The following is a 21,138-nucleotide window of genomic DNA, read 5'->3' as shown; positions in this document are numbered from 1 at the left end:
CAGAATCAAAAAATCAAATAATAACAAAGTGTTGGTGAGCATGTGGAAAAATCTGAACCCTCACACTGCTGATGGGTATGTAAAATGATGTATTTACTTTGGAAAACAGTCTGACAGTTCCTCAAGGGTTAAACACAGAGTAACCACATGACATAGCAATTCCACTCTTAGATATATGCCCAAAAGAACTGAGAGCAGGGATTCAAAGAAAACTTATACACCAATCTTTACAGCAACATTTTTTGCAATAGCCAAAAGGTGGAAACAATCCAAGTGTCTATTAAACAGTTGAATGGATAAATAAAATGTGGTATTTCCATATGATGGATTATTCAGCCTTAAAAAAGAACGAAGCTCTAATACAAGCTACAATATAGATGAACCTTGGAAACAGTATGCTAAGTGAAAGAAATCAGTCACAAAAGACCACACAATGTATGATTACATTTATAAGAAATGTCCAGAATAGGCAAGTCTATAAAGACAGAACTGAGGGCTGGAAAAGATGGGGGTTGGGTGATGACTGCTAAAGGCTATGGATCAGGAGTTTCTTTATGAAGTGTTGCAAATGTTTTAAAATTGACTGTGGTGATGGTTGTACAACTCTATGAATATACTAAAAACTAATGATTTTATAGATTAAAAGGATGAAATTTTACGGTAAGGTGAATCATATCTCAATAAAACTTTACAACAATTATAAAAAAACAGACTACAAAAAAATCAGTTATTCAGGGAAGAAAGTGGTAACATAGCTTTTGAATTTCCTATAATTCCCCAATAAAAGCAGAATAAGCAGGAAAGTAAAACCAAAAATGTATGGACAACATCTTCAACAAAACTAGATATCCTCACAAACTTCAAAATATGAAGTGGGAATAAGGCAGTAACAGTTACAAGACCTGTACAATATCATCATCTATTCAGGAGAAATCAGAGGAAAGCAATAAGATATCTGATGGGACTGAGAATACCAAAACAGTCCAGAGGAACTAACTGGAAAACCTGGAAGGCCAATTTGAAGACATTGGCTAAAACTGGGAAGAGATTTGTAGACTCCAATAGTAGCTGAGTGGAAGAGAGTGTGAAGAAGCTGAAACAATCTGGGTCCTACTGAACTCTCAAAACTAAACAACCAAAACTCCCTTCCAAGATAAAGACCAACACAGAGGAGAGTCTGTTTGGATAAAACCTAAGTTAAGCAGCAAAAAGGAGACAAACACGCAAACACAAAACCAAACACTCACAAAGAGAGAAATTCCAAATAAATATGGGAGAAGAGAACAGAGCAAAGAGATCTCAAAGTAAGCTACCAGATTTTTGAACTCTTTACAAATATAAAAGGAGGTATGGGCCTCAAAATTGCAACAGTTATCCAGAACCACCTTTCCCTTTAAGAGTTTAGAAAAACTAATTTCCCATAAAAATGAGCAAAAGAAAAGTACTAAGGGAAAATTCCATTAATGTATTATTAGAGAGAGAGAAAAAAAAGAATAAGCAGAATAATATCAACAGGCAATGAATACATACCACAAAGACATGCCCTCAAAATGGAAAAATTACAACATACTATTTTAAAATGACATAAAGGACTTTTACAAAAAGATGCAAAACAGCAAATTAGAAAAACTTAGAAATGAAACGATAGCATTTTAAAAAGAGTTAAAACTAAAAGCAAAAAAACTTCAGAAATGCAAACTAAACAAGACAGAATGCCAGAAAGAATAGGCAAAACAATACTTTGAAAGAAATAGAAGATGAAAAGATAATTTTAAAAATAAAAAATAAGATTTGAGCGAAGAAACTAACAATACTGAAAATGAGCAAAGATCCAACATATATAGACTCCCCCCACATCCCAAAGAAGAAAACTGAAAGAATAGCTCACACTAAAAATTCTAATTCAAGAAAATATGCTTGAAAAGAAAGACCTGAAGCTAGATATTGAAAGGGCACTTAACACAGAATGACAAACACTAAGACATATTAAAACAGAATTATTTTTTAAAGAAAAAAAAAAATCCTTTATGCATTCCACTAAAAAGACCAAATCACTTCCAAGAAAATCAGATTGTTCTCATCAGACTTTTTGACAACAATGACTTTCAAGTGTAAAGACTGCAAACATTTATGAACATGCCAGAACTCATAAAAAAGTATACCTATGAGTTCCTCTTAGACATCAACTGAAGAACAATCTTCAGATAACCAAAATGAGCAGAGTCAGGGACATAAAGGCCTGATGGTGAGCTTATTACTCAAAGAACTATAAATAACAAGAATCATAAGGGAAAGGAAATAGAATGTAAAGGCCTTATGCTCTGCACATGTAGATGGAGTAAAACTACTTCTGAATTGGGAATACCTTGTAGGAATACTCCTAGCTCTGGCCTGTAAGAAGGCCTAAAACAACGACCAACCCATCAATGAGCTTCCCTAATGCCTCCACGGTGATCTTGAAACATAATTTCTTCTAAAATGAATCAGGACTTCTTATGGCTAATTCCAAGACTGGGGTCAGAAATGCCCAAGGTGATGCTGGGACAGTTTATCACACCAGAGAGGAAGGAAGTCTTTGAGGACTACTGGAAGAGACTCCCACTGACCACAGATGGGATAATATGAAATCAGTAAGGACAGCAAGCACAACAGAATGAAACACATCAAATATATTTAAATCCATGAGTTCATAATGATACTCTAAAAAACTAATCATCTTTGAAGGATCACTCTTCTGAAAACTGATAAAAGGAAAGAAGCAAGCATTTTGTCTTGCTTACACAGAACTGGGTAACCAAGTGGCAAATGAAGTTGCTCTTTAAAGTATTCCAGCTAATTAATAAAGAGAAATGACTGAATAGAATATCACTTTATATTCTTAATAAATTAATGGATCTAGGCATTGAGCATCAATGGTAACTAATATCACAAAAACAGACAAATATTATGTGCCTTCTAATGAAAAAGCACTCTATTGCCTATGAAGGAGTCTTGCCAAAGACAAAAAACTAAATCCAATCAAATTTCTAGATGTGTTATCCAATATGGTAGCTAAGATCACATGGCCTTTTAAATTTAGTTAACTAAAATTCAATAAAATTTAAATATAATTAAATATTTAGTTCTTCAGTTTCACTAGCCACATTTAAAGTACACAATGGCAACCAAAAGGCAGTGGCTACCATACCAGACAGCTAAGATATAGAATATTTCCATCATCACGGAAAGTTCTACTGATATAACTGTACCAATTTCCAGGAAATACAAGGGAGACAGTAGCATGATAAAGGACACATGGGAATACAATCCACAATATCCCAGAATATGAGAAACTCTATATACTGAATACTTGGATTCTTAAAAAATAACATGTAAGAAATAAAAGAAATTGTGCAAATCGGAGAGAGGACTGCAAATGAAGAGATTTAAAAAGCATGTCACCAAATGCAATGAATGTCTCGTGATGATGGAGGAGGTTGTTGTTGTGGGGAGAGGAGTGGGGTAAGGGAGGTGGGGGTATATGGGGACCTCATATTTTCTGAATGTAACATTAAAAAAATAAATAAAGACCAAAAAAAATTGGATAAAGAAGAAAAAAAAAAGCATGTTGAAAAACAAAAATAAAAACTAGGTAAAACTTAACTATGGGGTTTAGGAATGACACTTGGAGGATAAAATTATTAAGAAAGAGAACTAATTAAAAGAAGCTGAAGATCGGTTACTTCTGCAAGGAGAGAGAGGATTGGGACTGGCATAGGATACATGCAGCTCTGCTAGGGTGGCAACAAAGTCTTATTTCATGACCTGAATGGCCGTTACAGAGTTGTTCACCTTCTAATAATTCATTGTTAAACAAATGTCTAAAAGCAATTTTCTGTATCTTTGATTAAAATCTCAGAATATATAAGTACTACCTGTGAATTAAAACAGGCAATGTGATAGTGACTGAGCCTCTCTGAGGAATGGCACTTAAACTAAACTTTGAATGACAAAAAGAAGCCAGCCTTGGGAATACGAGAATATTCCAGAAGAGAAAATAGAGAGACAAAAGGTCTAAGATGGGATTATGCCTGGCAAGTTCAAGAACCTGAATTCAGAAGTGACTAGAGGGTGGTGAACTGAGGGAAGAAAATTTACTAATATTATGGATTTCTCTTCACTTGCAATTAGTAGAAACTACAAATATTAACTCAGCGAACACAGAATATCCTAGTCATAAAACTCTTAACAATATTCTAAATGTATGAAAACTTATGTGAGATGCTTCAAAATAAAGATTAACACTACTATCTACACTCAAAGATGAATGGCATTTTCCTTTTCTTCATAACATATGTACATGGTCTGATTAAACCCAGCATGTTATTGCTTAGGATGCATGAGATATCTACTCCAATATCTGGGGGCAAGTCCTACTACCTCAAAAATACAAGAAGCCACTAACAAGGTAGGCAACATCCAAATCAAATAATCCTCTTTTGGAACAATTCTCTAGTTCTCTCAAAAACCAAAACATAGTATTCAGCTTTACCTCCTCTAAATCCCAATCATGGGGTGCCTCCACAAGAAATCTGGAACAGTCCAAAGAATCGGCTTTGTGCTTACACACTCTATCAGGCTGGCTGACACGAAATAGGCCTCCAAGTTCTTCCCTGGTATCGCCATCATCTTCTTCTTTATCCTCTGTCACTAAAGAGACCATCATGGTGGAAAAGTGAGAACAAAACTACAACCCTAGAGGACTCATTATCTTCAAATAGTTAGACCATAAGTATAGAACTTAGGGGACTGAGGGTCACTTTTGGTGGTCTCTGTCCCTAAGGTGGTATCCCTGAACAAGAATATTGCGGGAAGAGAGACAGGGGAGACATGCAAAAGCTAAGTTTTACATTATTAAAGAACAGTTTCTCCTGAAAAGAGCTGAATCTCTGATCACTAAAAGTACTTATGCAAAGCCTGAAAGAAAATCAGTAGAGGACCAGATCGCATGTGTTCAAGTCCATGCCAACCCTTCAAACTGATCCTGTCAGCTCACACATACTCCTCTGAACTTGCTCTGATCAATCATGTGGAAAACTGGTGAGTACAACATAAAGTTCCCCTGTTTTTATTTATTTTTTGTGTTATTGATGCATGATTTTTCCAGGAAGAACATATAAACAAGTTTAATAAAAGATAAAGTCAGAGAACAAGGGCATATGGAAAAATCAGTTTAACGGAGTTATCTTCAGGAAAAAAACATCTTTACAGGCAGAAACATTTTTCTTACACTAAGTTCTACAAAATTTTCTCATAAAGGACTTTATGTGGGGAATATATAAGGGGATGCAATGGACAATATCTCATTACAAGTTTTATGGCAAACCCATAAACCTATTTCATGTGACTGCATTTTAGACCTTATGATCAGAAACATCTGCCAAATATAAAATGCGATAGCCAGGAATATCTTAAGAATATCAAAAACACCACCCAAACAATTTCCTCATCTCAGAAAAGAATAAAAGAAACTAGAACCAGAGCTTTTCTTTTTTTTTTCTTTTTTTTACCTGTCCCATAAATAACCTTTCGAAGGTTTGGAGTTGTTTGTTGTTGCCTGAGAAAGGCCTCAGCTGCCTTCCTGGAAAGGTCCTCCTTCCATTTGACGGCACCTAAAAGGACCAATGTCAACATTCCCGTTCAGTTTTTTATTTGTCCTTATCTTCAGACTCACTGCCCATTCATTCATCCTGCAGTTCTTTTACTGAATGTAGTATTTTAATTTAAGAAAATCTCTAAAACAGCAGACCTCCAAATGCAGCTATCCTAGTTATAGCAACATGTTCAGTGCCAAGTTACAATGGCAGGCAATTAAACATACCTGAAGTTTCTGTGGCATAGTTATTTTCTTCCTTGTAGTCTTCTTCCTCTTTAAGTAAATCTTCTATCTCACTGGTCTCATCACTTAAGTTGTCTGATCCCAGTTTCTGACCACTGCCCATTTGAGAAGGATGTGGAAGCTTTTTCCTAATAACCTCTTCATTTTCTGAATCCTCCTCCTCTGAATTGAGAGAGGAATTTTCTCCAGATTCATCTTCAGATGCAAATACCTCTTCGGCTGTGCAATGACCTGAATCTGAAGTGGTGAGGCCTACTTTTTTCATTGTCAAAGACTTCTCCAGATTAAAATTGTCACTCAAACCATTCACTTGTGGTAGTCCTCGTTTACCACCTTCTCCGACAGCTTTAGATTCTAAAATATCATTCTCCTCTTCTGCAGTGGAGTCCTCCTCTTCTTCACTGCTTTCATCAGCTTCCTCAGCTTCCTTTTCATCCCCTGAGCTCCTCTCAAGGTCATCATCACTATCAGCAAATGCTGGCAAATCCACCTCAGTGTCTTCTTCCATCTCCTCAAGTTTTGGTCGTTTGACACCCTTAACACTCATATACTCTTTATTAGTCACTTCATATTCCTTTTCTTCTGTTTCATCATCAGAGCCATTTTCCAACCTGTCACCTTCAGACATTTCTTCTTCTTCATCCTCATCCTCATCCTCATTGTCACTGTCTCCAGACTCATCTTTATCTCCAAAGATGGCTTTCCTACGCACTCGACCGGTTTTCAAATCCATTTGCTTTTCTTCTTTTGGCATCCAAAGCCTATATTACCAAGAAAATGCAAAATAACTCAATTGGTAAAATAATCAACTAATCCAGAAATGGCAATACAGTTGATGAAAATGCAAAGAAATAAGCAAAAAATGTCAAGAAATGATTTTAAATGGCATGCCCTAGAAAGAAATGGCTGGATAAATGTTGGAATAGTTAATAACTATATTCATGTACAGTTCCTCAAGTTCTTTGAAAGAACTTAAAAAAGAGAAACTAAAGATAACCTTTAAAAAAAAACTTTTAGGGAAAAACTTCTCAAAAGAGAAATAAAAATTTAGCACATCTTTTATAAAACTGACTAATTTCCAAGCTTGAGGCACATGTTACTTAGAGAAATGGCTAGGAATATACCAAGTTAGCCTGGAACATCCTGTTGTGTCAGAAAGCCATGAAGTGCCCAAAGACTAACATTAACAGGGATATATCAAAAGAACAAACTGAAGGGGCTCCTGCAGACAAATTTGGGACAAAATAGGCATCAGAATGAATAATGATAGTAAAGGGATAATAACCTGTGGAATTTTAAAAAATCCATTAGTCAACAGTGATACTAAAAAAAAAGAGAGTGGAAATAAAGCTCTTTTTTTAAAAGGATTCCAAGTAAGAGATGTAGAAGGAATGACAGATTAAGAAAATTGTCATTTTGAAATCCCCAATGCAGTGATACAGAAGAATCAGCATGATGGTATAACCATGGGATAAAAAAAACCTATAGATATGAAGCTACTTAATGTAGCAGTGTATATGAAATTACAAAAAAACAAATTAGAGAAATACTTAAAATAGAACCATAGGAGAATGGGTAAGTTAGAATACATAATAATAAAATAAGACTATATAAAAAGACAATATAGGGAAACAGATGCAGCTCAAGCAACTGAGCTCCCGCCTACCACACTGGAGGTCCCCAGTTTGGTTCCCAGTGCCTCCTGGAGAAGACAAGCAGGACAACAAGCTGGTGAGACAGGCGAGCACGGTGAGCTGACACAACAAGATGACGATGTAACAAAGGAGACCCAAAGAGGAAAGACAATGAGAGACACAATGAAAGCAGGGAGCTAAGGTGGCTCAGGAGACTGAGTGCCTCTCTCCCACATGGGAAGTCCTAAGTTTGGTTCCCAGTACCTCTTAAAGAAAAGACAGGCAGACACAGAGAGTACACAGCAGACACAGAGAACAGGCAGTAAGTGCAAAAAATGAGGGGGTGATAAATCAAAAAAAAAAAAAAAAAAGACAATATAAGATAAAATGCTCATGATATAGAAATAAAAATTTTACATGTGTTATGATTGTAACTAGGTTGGAAAAAAATAACTACGCAGCAAGGAGGACCAGAGGAAAACTCAAAAATGAAAACAATTGGCTAATAATAACACTGATCATAAAAAATGGCAATCTTTAATAAATACTTCATATTTAATCATCACAACTCTTATAAGGTATTATGAAACTGGGACTTGGAGTGATTTAAGTGATTTCTGCAAACCAGTAGGCATACCGCTCTTAGCTAAACCCTTGTATCTTCTGATAATTACGGTGAGGGTGGTGGATAGTTCCCTCCAAATTTCTCCTTCATGTTTGCATATAGTTATAATGAATTATATACTAGCCAATCTCAATCATTTTCATGTTTTTTTTACTGGGAGTCATAAACCAATACAATCAACCCAATAGTTAACAAACACCCACTGTGTATAAGGTATACAAATTCCCAACCCAAACTAAAAAATAATCCACACAAGCCTTACATTAGGGTCAATCTAAGGAGATGTTATTAACACAACCTAAATAAAAATTTTAGAGACAAAATATATGGATTATGAACAGCCACCAGAACAAGCTCCATGACTGCCTTTTCTAGGACTATGGCCACCCAAAAGGAAGGCAAGTGGCTTCAGGTTTCCAAAGAAACAAAAAGCAACCTACAGAAAAGGTTTTGCTGTATTTGAAGAATTTTTTTATTTTTATTTTCTTTAGGAGGTACCGGGGGATTGAACTCAGACCTCATATATGGGAAGGAGGCCCTCAACCACTTGAGCTACATCCACTCCCCAGTATTTAAGAAACATATATATATTTTTTAATTTATCCATCAATTAAAAAATGAACCTTTCCTATTATTTTGAGAAAAAACTTTCACACAATGTTTCATAATATTAAGTGAAAAGGACCCCCAGACACACCTGCACATATAAAACAAGTAAAACAGAAAACCTGGAACAAATTCCACCTCAATGTCTTATGATGGCAGAGTTATGGGTGATATAATCTTCTGAGTGATAAATTTCTTTTTAACAAAAAATAGACAAACAGCAGACTTACCCCTGATTATCTATACCCTCTGACCCTAATGGTTTAGAATCAGAAAAAAGTGTCACTCTGCTTGAAGCCATCTTGGCATCAATAGTGGAATGAGTGGAAATAAGACTCTGGACCAGTTCATGGGTGGGCCTCACCTCATCCTGTCAAGGCAACCAAAAAAGGGAAAGAGAGTAAACAATAAGGACTCTGAAGAAGAGACACAAAGGTTTTAATTAGTTTCCCAAAACTATCTTTCTTACTGCATAAAAAAAAGAAGAAAAAAAAGAAAATTCTTCCAACAAAGATGGAAACGGATCCCCACATTCACTGAACTCTTCCCAAGTTCACAGAATATATATACCCTAAATTCCAAGCTAGGAAAATCTAGATCCCAATATTACAGAAAGAGAATCATCAGCCCAATAAAATTCCTTTCAGAAGAGTCAAAAAGTAAGTCAGGAGCCCATTTTTAAAAGTTTGCTACTCTTTGATCCAAAAATTTCACTTCAAGGCATTTACTGTACAGGAAGTTCCCTGTAATGAGCAGGGCTAAGTAAGCAAGGGCAGCCATTGCAGCACTGCCCATACCATGGAACTAGGAGAGTGTCCAGCCCCCTAAGGGCTGCTTCAGCAAGTGTGGTTCATCTATGGAATGAAATACTCTATAGACACTAATACAGGACAATGGAATCACATGCTATTAGGGGAAAAAACACAAAAAGTTGCAAAAGCATTTATAGTAGGATGTCATATTATAAAAAAACATTTCTTTCCTTCTCTCTCTCTCATACACACACACAAATATATGTGTGTATATACATCTAGACAGAGAAACAGAAATTTTAAAAAGACCAAAAGAAATTTTAAAAAGACCATTTAGACAGAGAGAAACAGAAATAAAAAAGGACTAAAAGATCATGGTAACTGGTTTTGTACCATGATGACTGGTTTTATAGAGAGAACAGAAGCACAGGTGCTAAACTGCTCATGATGGTCATTTGGGATCATGTCTGTGTACGTGGCAGGACACAACCTTTTACCTTCTGCTTGGTAAGTTTCCTTTAACTATTTACAATATGTATGATGACTTTTGTAATAAGTATGAATAAAGATAAAAAGCGTCAATAGATAAAAGCTGAACACATTACTTTCTGTGATAAAGAGATTCAGAAAGAGTAGAATTCAGAGCAGAGAGACCCCTCTCACCGATTCCTGAAAACCATGGCTGCCACCAAGGTCAACATAGACAGCATCTTTGTCATACAACACACCACCAACTCCAGAGAGGGGTGCATAAACCAATTTCTCTTTTTCATTTAAACAGCGCTTCTTCTGTTGTTCAGGAAGAGCACAGGGGTCTGGGAGAAAACTGACATCGCTCACAGCAAAATCTCCTACACCTGCAAGACAGAGCACATGAAAAGAGAGAACTGTTGGTAGAAGAGTCCCATGGTCCGAAGGCTTAAAGCACTATACTAATAAAGTGCATTATTCAGCAATGGGACTATGTCTCTAAATGACACCATCATCAGAACAGAGGGGACTTGGTCAACCCAACACCACTGTGAGCCAGTGTACAGCAAACCTCCAGCAAGATCGTTCTATCCTGTTTGACCTGTAAATTCCTTAGTATTCCTGAGAAATGAAGCCATCCCATAAGTTCTACAAATACAGTGTGCTTTAGAACTGAGAAGAGCAGAGCAGGTTTAGCTCAGTGGTTGAGTGCCCGATTCGCATATATGAGGTCCTGGATTCAACCTCCGGTACTGCCTAAAAAACACAGCATGAAAAAAAACCAAAAGGATACCTGGCATGTGAACATGGCTTTTATTTTTCAAGTGTGCTCCTCTTAAATAACCATAAAGAGACACCTTCCGGTCACATTTGACATTTGTTCGAATATCTTCTGGATTTGTCAAATCTTCCATCCTAGAAAAATAACAATCATTTGGCGGAAATGTCAAAAGTTGTACCTTCTTTCCTGTATCAATAACTCATCACATTCACTCACTAAGCATGTTGTACAGCAAACTGAAGAATATACAGAAATAAGAAGACGGTTCACAGTCTACCAGTGGAAAATAAGCAAAAACATGACTGTACCTCTCATAGTCCATACGATATACATTCCAAAAGTTAGAAACAGAAATGAGAAATGACTTCTACCAGGGGTAGAGGAAAAAGTAGAGAACGTATGTAGAAAAACCTTTATGGAAGAGGGTTAATCTTTGATCTGGGCTTTTTAAGTGGCTTGGATTAGCAAGGAAGTGCAAGGCCCATCAAAGTGATTATCACACATGGTACATAAACTTATTAAAAAGAGGCTGAAAAAGTAGGAGGGAGTCATATCCTATAGCCTTTTAATAAACGCTTCAAAGTCCTCACATTCTTTTAATTCTTTCATACTTACTTTACTCTTGAAGGTCCAGGATCTTTGAGAGCACAAGAAAAGTAGATATTTTCCATCAACTACATTTCTCTCCCACTAATAGACACAAAACAAACTCTTACTGTTTTGTTTTCCCCCTAACCTTTTCTACCTTTCAAATATATGGGTCAAGAAAAAAAAGGTTATATTCACTTTTTACCTGTCTGCCAAGATATAAGGGTGAGAGGTTTGCCATGTTAAAGGCCTAAACTTCATAACTGTAATAAAACGGCCCAGATTGTGAATTTCTTGGTTTTGATATTCTCCATGTACCATTCCGGAAAGGTAGAACAGCTTGGCACCCTAAACATTTAGTAAAAAAAAAAAAGAAAAGTTAATTTACAATTAAATTCTTGTCAATACTGCATCAAAATAAAGGCCCGAAATCAGAAACAATGCTAAGCAAGGGAGACTGCTAGCAAAGCAACTATCCAAAAGCTTCCTCTCTGGTTTCTTTCAGGACTCATCCTGTTAGGACTTCTTAGGACTAGAACTGAAAATTAGTTTATTTTCAAAATTGATCTGTTGGTATCTATCTGGAATACTGCACAGAGAAAAGCAATGAGGCTCCTGAGCAAAGAAAGGTTTCTGTGACTGTCTGGAGGGGTGGGAATAGTGGGAGTATGTGGGCAGTATGGCTCCCTGACACTATAACCGGGAAACATTTGGCAAATTCTACTACTTAAAAAGGATTAAAGTCTCAGTATTCAATAATTATATCTCTTCCTACCGGATAGACTTCAGTCCAGAACCTGTGTTTTAATCGCTTCTTTGTCTTCTTCAGTTGTTTATTATACTTGAAGGAGTCTAGGTGGGTGAGAACTCCCATAATTTTAGGAAAGCCATGTACTTGGCAGATGTTTAGAAACTCAAATGTTTCCATTTCAAACCCAAAGCTGGCATCTATAAGCATCAGAACCTAAAAAACAGAAAACACACTTTCTTAAGAAAGCTACCAACACAGACCACCTAGTCTAGATGACAAATTAGGGCTCATGGGCCAAATATAGCCCTCCACCAGTTTTTGCAAATAAAATGTTATTGGAAACACCCCTGCTCTTCACTAAATCAAATGACTACTTAGAGACCACTCTGCCAGAGAAATCACTACCTTGTGATTGGCTCTAAAAGGCAACCATAAAACAGTGCCCATCAGGACATAAACTCTCCCATTTCAAAAATTTATGATGTGTGAGAAATAATCCAGAAAAGGCTGGGTCTAATTTGGCCCTCACCTAAGAAATCCTCACTTTAAGAAGTCCTTTAATAAAGCATTTTAAGTTGATTAACAGGTCTGACACCCAAAATACAGGAGGAAGTGGTAATCAATGATTAAATATTAAAAATGTACAGAAAACCAAACATATTTGTTTCAGTCTTCTCATAGAAAACAACATGGTGCAGCCACCGTGGAATAGTTTGGCAGTTTCTCAGAAAATTAGGTATAGAATTACCATATGACCCGACAATTCCACCAGTAGGTATATACTCAAACTAACTGAAAGCAGGAACTCACACAGATACTTTCCCACTGATGTTCATACCAACATTATTCACAATTACTCAAAGATGGAAGCAACTCAAGTGCTCATCAATCGATACAGGATAAATAAATGTGGTATACACATACAGTGGAATATTATTCAGCATTAAAAAAAAAGTGGAATTCTGATACATGACAACATGGATGAACCTTGAAGACATCACATTGAGTGAAATAAGCCAAACAGAAAAGGACAAATAATTTATGATCTCACTGATATGAAATGATTAGAATAAGCAAATTCAGAGAGTCCAGAATCTAGAACACAGGTTACCAGGGGATGAGGTGTAGGTAGGAAATGGGGAGTTAATGCTTAAATTGTAGAGTTTCTATCTGGATTGATGGGAAAGTTTTAGTAATGGATGGTGGTGATGGTAGCACAACATTGTGAATGTAATTAATAGTACTAAGTTACGTATTTGAATGTGGTTAGAAGGGAAAATTTTAGATTATGTGCGTGTGTATATATATGTTACTGGAATAAAAAATTTAAAAAAACAACACAAAAGCAAAGGACTATACAACACAAAGAGCAAACCCATTATAAATGATGGATGTTAATAGTACAATTAACAATTCATGAACTGTTACAAATGTACCACACTAAAGCGAGGTGTTAATAATAAGGTGGTATATGGGCACTTTGTATTTAAACATGATTTTTCTGTAAAGTTACAACTTCTCCAATAAAAAAAAATTTTTTTTTTTGTATTAGTATGCAGGAAAGTTCTACCTCCGTGCTAATTTATATTATACAATTACTCAGAAATTTTAAAAAGCTTCCAGTTCAGATTAAGCCAAAGGACAGGAGTTATAATAACATATATGAAAATATAAAGAGTTAAGACCAATTTTTTAAAATTTTTGACTCTTCAAACATTGAAAATTATTTCAGAGTTATTTTGGAAACTTCTGGTTTTAAGCAATTAAAACACCTCTGTTGTCTTCTTTCTATAGCTAACTGAAAATAAGAACAAAAGAAAGAAACATAAAAACCCATCTTTGAATTAAAAAAGACAGCATCCAAAAACCCAAACCCAAAATATAGGGAAGGCTACTGAGTGCTGTGGAAATGAGATGCCAGAAAACACACCTGCCTTTGCAGGCCAAAGGCTGAGTTATTCAGCAAATCTGGAATAAGTTGAAGGAGTACATGCTGGTTATGGGAATAACCCTTATGAGAGCTTGAAGCTTTTTGTGGATCCCAGAACAGATGCTGTCCTTAGAGCTAATCCATTCCTGTGCATATAAACCCACTATAGGTGAGAACTCTTTAAATTATTTCTGTTACTAGGCCTTTGATTGGATTTTGTGGCCCAGGATGGGTCTTAATCTTCTTAGTGGAGTCCTTTATAATCAGAGGACTAAAATCAGCAGACACTTGGAAAAAATCTGGGGAGACAGCAAGAAACCCTGAGTCTAAGAGAGAGAGGTCCCAAAGGCCAGACATAGGAATCAGTGGACCACAGAGACACAGAAAGAGGCCCCCTGAGAGGTCTTTGAGACAAGGCCTGGAGGAAAGGGGCAGAGATGAGCTATATGTCTAATTGCCCACAGCTGAGCTTGGGGAAGAAAGTAAGCCTGGAGGAGAAGGCAGAGACCCAGACCAGTAGAGCTGCCACTGTGTCTTGCCACGTGGCAGGAGTCCAGGATCACCAGCAACAGAACTTCAGTGAGACAACATCTCTGATGATGCCATGATTTGGACATTTTCACAGCCTTAAAACTATAAGCTTTTAACCTAATAAATTCCCGTTATAAAAGCCAACCCATTTCTGGTATATTGCTCCCGGCAGTTTTCAGCAAACTAACATATCCCTACAACCTGTTGGACACCACTGAGTCCAAAGAATACTTTCTTTGTAGTAAGCAAGTAGCTGGTGGAGGATGAAGTCAAATAGGTGGCAAACAGTCCCTTAGTTGACAAAGTTTTGTCAATTACACATAAATGATACCTAGATAACTTACCCAATACAAACACATATGTGTGTATACACAAATCCATGTATTATGTATGCCTTCACTGTGACTTAGAAGGCTTCATAACAGCCCACAGCAGGGTATAATCAGTATAAACTCAGTTGAAGAAATAAAATTAGGGTGTGTGCACATAACAGAGTATTATGAAACAGTAAAAAAAGAATGAGTTTAAACAAAAGAGCTGCGTATCTTTCTGTATATGTATACAGACACATATCTGTATGTGTACTCTGTATCTGGAAGAATACTATTCTGAAGGAAACTGAGAACACAGGTCAGGGCTGGGAAGGAGAAATTAGCATCTTATGTGCTCTGCAGTATGGTTAGAATATTTTACCAAACACAGGTACTCCTTTTTAAAATCTTAAAAAGATATATGAAAAACATATTTCTCTTGATAGGAACTTGGTAAATTTTATATAAAAGAAAAAGTAATGACTATTTTTTAAAATATGTATTTAGGAGACCTCCTGGGCTAAAGGATAAAATTTGTAGCTTTCTCACCAAACAGCAGTCAAGAATCAGGTATCCTGTTACCCCACACTTCCTAATCAATATGGTTTATCTTATTTTTTCTTTTTGGTTTTATTTTTGCTAGTTTAAAAGATAATTAGTATGGAATATTACAGATACTGAACATTATTGTTTCTGTTAATTGCACTCTAGGCTATACACTTAAATATGCTGAACACTGTCTAGATTTGCTATTTACAAATTCTCTCCACTGCTCAAAGGCAATCCATGTACTTACCTTATTATAATCATTAAGAATAGAGATTCTGGCACCATCAAGAGCAGGGCCACCATCCTCAGACAAGTTACTAAACTGCTCAGAGTCCCAATTTCATCATTTATGAATGAAAAGAACACCTACCTCCAAGGCTTGTTGGGGGATTAAATGAGCTCTATTTGTACAAGGCTGTTAGCACAATGCCTAGTAAGGGTCCAAGAAATGGTACTTACTATTATGTATTTGTATTATTATACATGTATGTGTGAATATGACAATGAACTTTTATAAGCTATGTTCATTAAGTTTTCTCCATCCTGTGGTTTGCAGTTTTTAGATCTTAGAATACATTTTATTGTGTATATTCTTTATTATTAGTAGTAGTAGTTATCAATTCAAACACATCTGTTACATCCCTGATATCCTCACCATTTCTTTAATAATCCTAACTTTTTCTTCCCCTCAACCTGAGATAAATAAACTATCACACTGCTATAAAGTCTCTGCTAGAAACCCAGGCTGCCCCTTCTGACTTACCAAGTCTGCTACTTTAGCCAGATCAATCATCATGTTAATGTCACATCCACATTCAATAATGGTCAGCCTACGCTTTTTACCTATAAGTGAAAACATGAAAACTTTACTTTTAAAAACTCCTAAGTTTATCCATTAACTCTATTTTTTTGTTTTTTTTAGGATTTACTGGGGATTGAAGCCAGGACCTCATACATGGAAAACAGGCACTCACCCACTCAGCTATACCTGCTTCCCTATTTTTTTTTTTTTTTTTTTTTTTTTGAGGAATCATGCGCCAGGGATTGAACTGAGGACCTCATATATGGGAAGCTGTTATTCAACCACTAAGCTACATCGGCTCCCCTGAGTTGATTTTTTTTTCCTCTCATTTGTTTTGCTAGTTAGTATATTTATACATGAGAAAACAGCTAAAATAAAATGAATTCTATCTTGCTTTGCTTGACATGTTCTCTTTTTAATTTAAATATAATATCAAGTCGACCCAGATGAATAAAATCACTCAAAAAGGCAAAAGTATGGTTGGAATGCACGGACAAGCAGGCTTCATGACAACTGTGATCCTGTTATTCAGGAGCAGATCAGTGCTTTCATCTCTACCAAAGTTTCCATGTTCCCATGACAGCTAAAAACATCCTCAAATGAAATGTTTAACAGAATATTCAGGGAAAAATAATTATTCTTTAATAAGCATAAAAAGGCAAAAAGGTCAAGATGATAAAGAATGCCTTAAAGATAAAGAAAAGCCTCAATGTGACCGTATTAACTATAACAAAAGATTTCAAATATTACTAATAAGTTGGAAATGTTTCATCCTCCCTCCAATTTAGAAAGATCACTGTCTTCCAGAGCAGACAAGGTCTTTCATGAAAAACAGAAAAGCTCCCTCGTGGCTTCCTGAGGGCAAGCATGGAGGTCAGGTATTTAGGAGGTACTTACTGTCATGAACATGATCACTTCAACCAAGTTGGCCTGTCTAGGTCTGCTAAGCCTTTCAGAGGAGCATCCTCAGCAAATTCATATAGCAGTCAGAATAAGGTAAATATCTGCATCATTACTTCTAGGCACTTATCCTTTTACGAAGCTACAGCCAGCTTTTAAAAGTACGGCAGGTAATATGATATGACAGTTTTATCTTAACATTCACCAATTAAGAAAACACCAGACATGCATGCCCCTCAGCTGATACCCCCTGCCACGTCAGCTCTGTGGCAGCACCCCCCCTACCTGACACAATTGTTACTGGGCCTCTGATCTCGGTTAATTTCTGCCTGGTGAAATTCCGGATGAGGCACTGTATCAAAGTGCTCTTCCCTACTTTTGGAGGCCCCATGACCACCACCACTATTGGTGGGGGTTCTAGTGGAGTTCGATCAACCACCGGGATGTGATGTTTTTTTGTCTTCAAATCTTGAGTCCTATTTGCAAATTAAAAAAAAAAAAAAGGCATCCACTTTATTAGCATAGATTTTAAAGAGAGGCGATACAATTAACGACAGTCACTTGTTAACTTTTGGCCCAAATCTAAATAATTACTTTTCATTCTCAATGCAACAGGATGACTTCAATGGTACAAAGGGCTGAAAACCATAAAACATCTTAAAACTGCTGTATGCATTGACAGTAATGTGTTTAAAGGAAAACAAAAGACAAACACTGAGGCAATATATCATAATGGGAAAAGCACAGGTTTTGGAGTTGAATTTCTCTCCACTTACCAGTTATATAATTTTGGGTAATCTGTTTTCTTACCCTTAAAAATGAGAAAACAATAATTCCTATACCCTTACAGCTGTTGGGAGGATTTAATTCAAAAGTGTTTAAAGTATACTGCCTGGCATATAGTAAGGGCCAGCTAAATAAAGCTATTTAATACTATATTACAATTTTATGAAACATATTCAGAAGGAAAAAACATGTACATCTACTACCACAGAAACTGCTCAGGAACAAACTCTAAAAAGAAAAACTGCAAAATAAGCCCATCAGTGTGCAGATGCTGGAGGCAAGGTGGTGCCACAAGAAAGGCTTCTCACAGAATATATATATCTCCATAACCTTCAGAGCCAAACTAGACAACTTCTAATTCCAGTGGTCTATGAGCTCGTTAATTCAAAGATCATCTATGAGAGGCCCATAACTGTTTAAAAAGAACAAATCAGAAAAACCACCAGATACTAGCTGAATGTACCTGTGAAAGGATCGAGCCATCCGCACAGCAGATTGGACTGCAAAAGCTTTGGGATTTCTCTTCCGGGCATCTTCCTCATTGCCAAGTTGGAGATTCTGCAGATGCCGTTTCTTTTTCTTTTCAGCTTTTGGTCCACTGTTTTTCTTTCTGTGTTTTTTCTGGTCCTTAGTCTCCATAGTGGCTTTTTACTAATACACAAATAGCTCTAATGTCATCAAATGGGGTAGGGGTCAGGGAAGCATTTTACAATCCAGGCAACACCTAGGAAGGAACAAAATTTCATTTTTTGATTTCTAAAAGTATGGAGAGTCCAGGGTTCAATACCCATACCCAGGGCCTTCTGACCCATGTGGTAAGCTGGTCGATGCACAATGCTGCCATGCACTAGGAGTGCCATGCCACACAGGGGTGCTCCCACATAGGGGTGCCCCACATGCAAGGAGAGCGCCCCACAAGGAGAGCCACCCCGCGTGAAAAAAAGCGCAGTCTGCCCAGGAGTGGTGCTGCACACACGGAGAGCTGACATAGCAACAAAAAGAGACGCAGTTTCCCAGTGCCACCTGATAATGCAAGCAGACGCAGAAGAACACCCAGTGAATAGACACAAAGAGCAGACAACGGGGGGGGGGGGGGGGGGTGGTGGTGGAAATAAATCTTAAAAAAAAAAAAAAGTATACAGATGTGCTCAGCCAAAAGGGGTAGAATCTGCTTAATATCATCTCCACTTTTACTTCTGTTACACTATAAATTAGGTAAGATGAATAAAAAGGAACATAAGCAGAGGTAACAAGTCTAGCACTGTTCATTTCTGTGATGATGGAAATATTCTGTATCTATGGCCATTGAGAAGTCATAATGTAGCTAGCAAAACTGAGAAAAAGAATTTTTAATTTTAACTAAATTCTAAATCTAAATTGCCACATTGTAGCAACCATACCAGGTAGCACAGGCATAGATGATAACTGGTGACTGAAGTGGTTTCCTAATTTAAAACTATTAAAACCTTTTTTTTAATTTAATGACTCTCCAACATGATAGCAGTATTACTTTTAGTATCTATTGATTTTTGAAAATCTTTAAATAAGCCATCTACATATATTTGAAAATCAGTAATATGTAACTGTGTGAGATATGGTTGGTTCCAGACCATGTCTGGAAACTGCACAGATTTGCAAAGACCCTTACAAGGATTTCCTAGTCTCCCACGAATCCATGGCCCATAAACTGGGAATCACTAGGTTAATGAGTATCTTAGGAAATCAGGCTGCATACAACCCAGTCGCTTGGTTTAAAATTTTTAAAAATCACTGCTTTTTCATTCAATTTAGGTACTGAACTAATTTTAGTTCAATAAATATTTGCGTCTGCCTAAGAACTAGATGACAGGAGATGACTACAGCACTGGTCCCTGACTAGCGGAGGAAATGCAAATTAATCCTTTCTCTTCCGTGTGATGTTCAGGGCCACAATCACTGCACAGCAGAACAGTCAGAGCCTTCCCACAGACATACGCACAGTGGAAATAGAGTCTTATATACCAGCATAATGTCAAGAACAGTGCTCCCGGGGGTTAGACAGACGGGTTCCAGGAACGCTTTAACACTAAACATGGGATTTTAGATTACTTTCCCTCTCTTTAATATTTTGGTTTCAAACTTCCAATAATGCTCTTCTCTTTACTTTTTCTAGTGAGAAAAGCATACTCTGGAGTCCACAGATCTGGCTCAGGCTAAAGTCACCTGCTCGGATTACCCTGCCACTTCCCCTCCCAGGAGTTCACTTTTGCCGACGACTCCGGAACCTTCTCCCGTACTACGCAATGGGAGTGTGCCTGTTACAGTGCCATGAGACGCTCCTCTGGGAAAGACTGTGCAGGAGGACCCAGAAAAGTCCTTTTCACACGCGTGCCTTGCCGATCCTCCCAGAGCCCGTCCCCAGGATCCCGCCGCCGCCGCTTCAGTCGGCGTCCGTTACCGTGTTCACAACTGCTACTCCTCAGCCCCGCATGGTCACCGCCGGAAACGGAAATGCGCTCCACGCGCAGACCCAACATTCCGGAGGGAAACAAAGGGAGCAGAAGCAAGGGACCGGGGAGGGACGACTGTCTTGGAGAGGCCAGGAGGAAGACTAGTGATTGGCTGAGGGTGGGCGCAGGGTCCCGCCCCATCTCGAAGCCCCGCCCCGCACGGCGCTTGCCGCGCTCACCCGCCCCTAGCCGGAAAACACCAGAACTTCGTGGCCTGGCCCGGGCCCTTGAGGAAGCTGTAAGTGGGCCCGAGTCCTTTCTTACCCTGGATTTGCCTGTCAGTCCCTCCCGAGAGCCCTGGGTAGCGTGTCTTTGACTGGGAGTGGAAACACCAGCTCTGCCTTATTCATCAGCGTTAGCCAGGACCCACGGATTCAGGACAGGGCCGGACCTCAATGCAACCTGGAATGCCTCGGCTTCTCCGTTCCTTGAGGGAGCGCAGCTTCGTGCGGGTTTCCGCGGGCACGAGTGTGCCTTCCCAGGGCTCTCCCCATTCCCGGGGGAAGGGATGCCCTTGGAGTCCTTCTGACTCGTACCCCAGGTGGGTGGGGGTGTATTCTTGCCTGTGAAGCCAGTTTTCAGAGAGAGAGACGATGCATTGTCCCGTTGTCTTGGAGGTTTTTAATACGATGCATCCGAGGCTAAATTGTTCTTTCTACCCCTCAGAAAAGTAGACCCATTGGAGTTTATTGTCTCTCCCCAGTATTCCATGGCTATGCATTCTTCGTACACAATAGTTTCAGTGCTGTGCTAG

The 21,138-nt window shown here is 37.8% G+C and overlaps 1 protein-coding gene across 2 annotated transcripts in view; it reads right to left on the bottom strand.

Annotated features, from left to right (window-relative positions):
• Positions 1-20,409, bottom strand: part of BMS1 (BMS1 ribosome biogenesis factor) — a 46,897-nt gene extending 26,488 nt beyond the window's left edge. Inside the window, exons 1-12 of one of the 2 annotated variants that reach the window (XM_004455516.5) lie at positions 20,333-20,409; positions 18,359-18,619; positions 17,395-17,585; positions 16,171-16,250; positions 12,111-12,299; positions 11,541-11,683; positions 10,760-10,881; positions 10,159-10,352; positions 8,974-9,113; positions 5,861-6,639; positions 5,550-5,651; positions 4,532-4,689 (exon numbers count right to left, since the gene is read on the bottom strand). In XM_004455516.5, the coding sequence (XP_004455573.2) occupies positions 4,532-4,689; positions 5,550-5,651; positions 5,861-6,639; positions 8,974-9,113; positions 10,159-10,352; positions 10,760-10,881; positions 11,541-11,683; positions 12,111-12,299; positions 16,171-16,250; positions 17,395-17,585; positions 18,359-18,534 (2,274 nt within the window). In that variant the 5' untranslated portion in view covers positions 18,535-18,619; positions 20,333-20,409. Of the gene's footprint in view, positions 1-4,531; positions 4,690-5,549; positions 5,652-5,860; positions 6,640-8,973; positions 9,114-10,158; positions 10,353-10,759; positions 10,882-11,540; positions 11,684-12,110; positions 12,300-16,170; positions 16,251-17,394; positions 17,586-18,358; positions 18,620-19,896 lie in introns of both variants that reach the window. The other variant, XM_004455517.4, reaches the window with a different exon arrangement.
• Positions 20,410-21,138: the final 729 nt, after the last annotated feature.

This window comes from Dasypus novemcinctus, chromosome 6 (assembly GCF_030445035.2).
Source record: "Dasypus novemcinctus isolate mDasNov1 chromosome 6, mDasNov1.1.hap2, whole genome shotgun sequence".
NCBI lineage: Eukaryota > Metazoa > Chordata > Mammalia > Cingulata > Dasypodidae > Dasypus > Dasypus novemcinctus.
The sequence above is the reverse complement of the archived record's forward strand: the minus strand, read 5'-3'. Positions and strand labels throughout refer to the sequence as shown.